Source organism: Oncorhynchus mykiss, chromosome 5, assembly GCF_057628025.1.
Source record: "Oncorhynchus mykiss isolate SJ-2025 chromosome 5, ASM5762802v1, whole genome shotgun sequence".
Lineage (NCBI taxonomy): Eukaryota > Metazoa > Chordata > Actinopteri > Salmoniformes > Salmonidae > Oncorhynchus > Oncorhynchus mykiss.
The window spans coordinates 77,868,919-77,875,000 of record NC_143026.1 but is presented as its reverse complement, the minus strand read 5'-3'; the positions used below and the strand labels follow the sequence as shown (position 1 = coordinate 77,875,000).

General features: G+C 43.2%; 1 protein-coding gene across 2 annotated transcripts in view; it reads left to right on the top strand.

Annotated features, from left to right (window-relative positions):
- LOC110524583 (BMP/retinoic acid-inducible neural-specific protein 3) overlaps positions 1 to 6,082 on the top strand; it is a 56,956-nt gene that overhangs the window by 25,404 nt on the left and 25,470 nt on the right. For both annotated transcript variants that reach the window (XM_036978426.2, XM_036978427.2), the window contains one exon: positions 4,082 to 4,187. In XM_036978426.2, the coding sequence (XP_036834321.1) occupies positions 4,082 to 4,187 (106 nt within the window). The remainder of the gene's footprint in view (positions 1 to 4,081; positions 4,188 to 6,082) is intronic.

Genomic DNA, 6,082 nt, shown 5'->3' with positions numbered 1-6,082 from the left:
GAACATTTCTATCACAGCAGAGGTATCTAGTCTTGCTTTGTCTGTTCTGTTGGGAGTCACTTTTGAAGTGTGTGTGTGTGTATGTGTGTAAGTGTGGGTATGTGTGTGAGCGCCAACTTTAATGGTTCAAAGGCAGAGATGTGTTGAGAGTGACAGGTGAGAGCAGAGAAGCAGAGAGGTTGAGCAGCTCATCAGTGAAGCAGAGTGAATCACTGAGAGGGAGGGAGGCGGCGGAGGGATTCTTCAGCACACGCATCATTTCCACAGGGCGTCAACCCCCGTGACGCCGGGACAGACACAACCAACCGCTCCACCATGTGAATGTGAATTGGACAGGGGATGGTAGGAGGATAGCAGATCAGGCTGCCGGTGCTTCCGCTGCCCCCCCCCCCCCTCCCCCTTGTAGCCGTATGGAGGGAAAATTTGGGAGCTCATTTCAGAGGAAAAGCCTGTTAGTGCTCTGGTGTGCTGGGGGTTTGCTGTGGAAATCTTCTCCCTCTTAAAGAGGTCACGGTGCAGCCTGCTACCTCTCTACCTCTGTTCAGAAAAGGTTGTTGCTATAATGAGTAATGACTCAAGCTGTTACCAGAGCGGCAGGGATCATTTTTGTTATGATTTGGCAATTTCCCCAACTAAATCGATGTTGATATCCCCACCTGACCGATGCGATGGTTGGCAGTGTGTCTGCAGAATGATGAACAATGAGAGAAAGTTTTTCAGCCGTGGGGCTCTCACAACACCGTGTGGATTCATGTTTATTTCCACTCAGACAGTCCCAGTATTGCATTATGTTCCCATTATGGCAGCATTGCATTTTTAACGTTTCCACCTCGCTACTCAATCAGTTGTTGTCTGTGTTGTCACAGGGGCACTGTAAAATCTTTCATTTCCAGTCTAAAGTCCTGCCCCTTCACTTGCCAGTGAGTCTTGGGCAAATGTAACTGCCACTGAGTTACCACTTAATTTAAATAACTGCCTTTTAGCTAATCTCTTCCTCCTCTTTTCTTCACCTAGCTATCATAGACATATTACATATGCACAGTACTATCTTAATTTGACCAGTTTCTCAGCTGGAAATTAATCCTGCAGCAACCGGAAATGTGAATTATCATGTGCATTATAATTCATGGCCATTTTCGGAAGGGTTGATGCATTTTTAGTTAGGATAAATCACGTCTGACATTTAAAAGTGGAAATGACAATTAGCATTTCTCTGCAACAACAGTGATCAAATTAAGATAGTACACCTGTATATCAATCCTTTCACCCTAGTGGTCAAGAAGAAAAGCAGAAGCAAAGAAGAAGGAAAATAAGCTTAACTGAGACTATTAGAACACAGTCATTCTCTCTGTGCTCCATGTGAAATCCCTCCAGCAGCAGCAGCTGAGAGATACAGGTGGCCAATAATGTGCCATTAAGCATTTAGTAATATACCAGAATATATCTGCAATGAAAAGCAGCTGCTGTCCATAGAGGAAATTGAATGCCGTGCTCATCAGTCAACGTTGTGCCATATGGGCTATCATATGGCATATCAAATAATGCTCTGTATAGATTCAATATTCAAGTGTCTCAAAACTCTGCATTGTTCCTCATTTCCTCACAGTCTTATCAGCAGTATAATCCCATATCAAGGAAATTTGTGATTTACAATGTGCTGTTAATAATAATGGCAAAATCATTGCACACAGATGGTCTCCCCTCTCTCTGATTTACACATTCTATTCATTTTCCCAGACACACATATTTTGCTGGTTCATGGTTTGATTGATAAGCTCCAGAAGTTTCACCCTACACAGCATTAGCTTCAGGTCTCTTAGTCTTTCCCTCTGTCAGCACTTTGGGACTGTGTTTGATTGTGTAACTGATGGACTGACCCTTGTTTCCTAGCAGTCTCTCCCCCACCAACTGTCCTGTGACAGGCTAGACCTGGGCACATCTCTGGGCTGACGACACTGTCCCTCTCCTACAAAGAGAGAAAAATAGCAATCAATTAGGAGCTTTCTATCAACAGAAGAGGACTGGAAAGAGATTTCATGTTGCAAGCGAGGGAGAATGGAAAGAATGATGAGGTCTGGCAGAGACGGTTTGCCAGGGAAAGGTCAGGAGAGATGTCTCAGTCAATACGACAGAAAAGACCTGCCATGGCTGAGTTGTTAGAAGTTCTCCTTCAACACCACTCTGATGTTTCTCTTTTTTTTTTGAGTGCGAGGGAATAAGAACAACACCGCTGCCATTTTCACTGCGGGTGCATAAGAATACCTGTAACAAAGGAATGTATGTAATCAATTAAAGACCCAGTGCAGTAAAAAACATGAATTGCCTGTGTTTTATCTATATTTCCACACTATGAGGTAGGAATAATACTGTGAAATCGTGGAAAATGATGATAGTGCCTTTTTAGAGTATGAGCTGTTTGAAAAGCACTTGCAATTTCAGCCTATTTTGGTGAGATGGAGGTTTGGCAGCCTTGGAAACATCACCAAGCAGTAAATATGTTAATAGACCAATAAGAAAGAAAGTTACAAACCTCTCTGCCAATAACAGCTAGTTTTCTGTTTTTCCTTCCCCACCACTTCCAGACAGCCCTAGCAAAATTCTTGCTTGAGAAATTGCTCTTTGCTAAGAAGATATTTTTGTTTATTTTTAAAAATTTTAATTGAAAACAATCAAACTAACTTAATTATTACCCAGAAATGATTTGATATTGAGATAAAATGATTGCATTGGACCTTTAAGTGTTGTATGTGGGTGGAAGGAAGGAGAGAGAGAGCAGAGGAGAGGGCGTACTGTACATATGCTCTACCACTGCAATGTTCTGCATCTCTCTGCTAGCCGTGCTTCATTATCTATTCAGAGCTGTGGGTGATGGTCATTAAAGGGCCTGTGTAATGTATATAATAGGGCTTCAGCTCTGACTCATAGAGCACAGGAAGCAGGAACCAATGGTTGAACACTCATCTCACCAGGGAACACACATGCCCGCCACTTCATTGCTTTTCCCCAGCAGAGAGCAGCCACTCTTAGAAGTGTTTCTTTTGGCATTATGTGTCTCATACAGAAGTACTGTAGAAGTAGTATCAATCAATCAATCAATCAATCAAATTTATTTTATATAGCCCTTCGTACATCAGCTGATATCTCAAAGTGCTGTACAGAAACCCAGCCTAAAACCCCAAACAGCAAGCAATGCAGGTGAAGAAGCACGGTGGCTAGGAAAAACTCCCTAGAAAGGCCAAAACCTAGGAAGAAACCTAGAGAGGAACCAGGCTATGTGGGGTGGCCAGTCCTCTTCTGGCTGTGCCGGGTGGAGATTCTAACAAAACATGGTCAAGATGTTCAAATGTTCATAAATGACCAGCATGGTCGAATAATAATAAGGCAGAATAGTTGAAACTGGAGCAGCAGCACAGTCAGGTGGACTGGGGACAGCAAGGAGTCATCATGTCAGGTATTCCTGGGGCATGGTCCTAGGGCTCAGGTCCTCCGAGAGAGAGAAAGAAAGAGAGAATTAGAGAGAGCATATGTGGGATGGCCAGTCCTCTTCTGGCTGTGCCGGGTGGAGATTATAACAAAACATGGTCAAGATGTTCAAATGTTCATAAATGACCAGCATGGTCGAATAATAATAAGGCAGAATAGTTGAAACTGGAGCAGCAGCACAGTCAGGTGGACTGGGGACAGCAAGGAGTCATCATGTCAGGTAGTCCTGGGGCATGGTCCTAGGGCTCAGGTCCTCCGAGAGAGAGAAAGAGAGAAGGAGAGAATTAGAGAACGCACACTTAGATTCGAATAGGACAGGAGAAGTACTCCAGATATAACAAACTGACCCTAGCCCCCCGACAGTAGTAGTAGTAGTATTTTTTTTTCTTCAATTTGGAATAGATTATGTACGTATACTAATGTCAATCATCGTATGGCAAAGCATGCACATGAATCCAGGGCAAGAGTGGGTGTAAGATTGCCAGGATGTCAATTCAAAGGAAATGCATGATGCATAAATATATTCTTGTCATTCTTACGTTGCTCTGAAGTTAAAAGGAATGTGTATTCAAAGCATTGTGTGTTTGTTGTTACCCAGGTAACAGAGACCCGGACAGGCCCTCTCGGATGCAGTAACTATGACAACCTTGATTCTGTCAGCTCTGTTCTGGTTCAGAGTCCGGAAAACAAAGTCCACTTGCAAGGTCTGTTTCTTTTTGATTCATACCACATATATTGCATTTTAATGTCAGACCTTTGATTAGATATTCCTGTTATGCAAATCCTGCACACCATTATCACATAATCTTACTAAGAAATAAGAACGTGAAATATTTTTAAGGTTTTTAGCACACCCTATCAAACATTCCCATACAATAGCATCTTCAAAGAGATCCACACATCCCATGACAACGCTTGTAGAGAATAAAATACAGTTTGGACTATCATTGTTCTGCTCTTACATTGAGAGTCTAGTCAAGGATCATATCACCCTAGAACCACTTCAATTTGCTTACCGCCCCAATAGTTCCACAGACGATGTAATCGCCATCACACTGCACACTTCCCTATACATCTGGATAAGAGGAATACCTATGTAAGAATGCTGTTCATTGACTACAGATCAGCATTCAATACCATAGTACCCTCCAAACTCATCATTAAGCTTGAGACCCCGTCCTGTGCAACTGGGTCCTGGACTTCCTGGACTTCCCCAGGTGGTGAAAGTAGGAAACAACATCTCTACCCCTCTGATCTTCAACACTGGGGCCCCACAATGGTGCATTCTCAGTCCCCCCCTGTACTCCCTGTTCACCCACGACTGTGTGGCCATGCACGCCCCCAACTCAATCATCAAGTTTGCAGACGACACCACAGTGGTATGCTTGATTACCAACGACGACGAGACAGCCTACAGGGAGGAGGTGAGGGCCCTTGGAGTCTGGTGTCAGGAAAATGACCTCTCACTCAATGTCAGCAAAATTAAAAAAGATGATTGTGGACTTCAGGAAACAGCAAAGGGAGCATCCCCCTATCCACATGAAAGGGACAGCAGTGGAGGAGGTGGAAAGTTTTAAGTTCCTCGGTGTACATATCACCAACAAACTGAAATGGTCCAAGCACAGAGACAGTGTGGTGAAAAATACACAACAGCGCCTCTTCAACCTCAGGAGGCTGAAAAAATGTGGCTTGTCACCGAAAACCCTCACTAACTTTTACAGGTGTACAATTGAGAGCGTCCAGTCGGTAACTGCACCGCCCACAACCGCAAGGCTCTCCAGAGGGTGGTGTGGTCTGCACAACGCATCACCGGGTGCAAACTACCTGCCCTCCAGGACACCTACAAAACCTGATGTCACAGGAAGGCAAAAAAGATCATCAAGGACAATAACCACTCGAGCCGCTACCTGTTCACCCCGCTTCCATCCAGAAGGCGAGGTCAGAACAGGTGCATCAAAGCTGGGACAGAGAGATTGAAAAACATCTTCTTTCTCAAGGCCATCAGATTGTTAAACAGCCACCACCAGCACAGAGAGGCTGCTGCCTACCTACAGACTTGATATCATTGGCCACTTTAATAAATGGAACACTAGTCACTTTAATAATGCCGCTTAAAGAATGTTTACATATCTCACATGACTCATCTCATGTATACAGTATATACTGTCTACTGTATCCTTCACTATCTATTCTTTACTATCTATTGCATCTCAGCCACTCTGTCACTGCTCATCCATATATTTTATACTTATATATTCTCATCCCATCCCTTTACTAGATTGTGTGTATTAGGTTTTGCTGTGGAATATGTTAGATATCAGGTTTTGTTGTGAAATTGTTAGATATTACCTGTTAGATACTGCTGCACTGTCTGATCTAGAAGCATAAGCATTTCGCTACACTCACAATGACATCAACTAACCATCTGTATGTGACCAATAAAATTTGATTTGATTTGACATAGTTAGTGTACCAAGGCTAACAACTACACTCGAACTGCCTTGTGATTCACCCACTATAAATCACTTATTGCTATCCTCTCATACAGTACCATAACTGTACACTTTGATGGTGGTACTAAATCTTGGTTGTGTTGTGT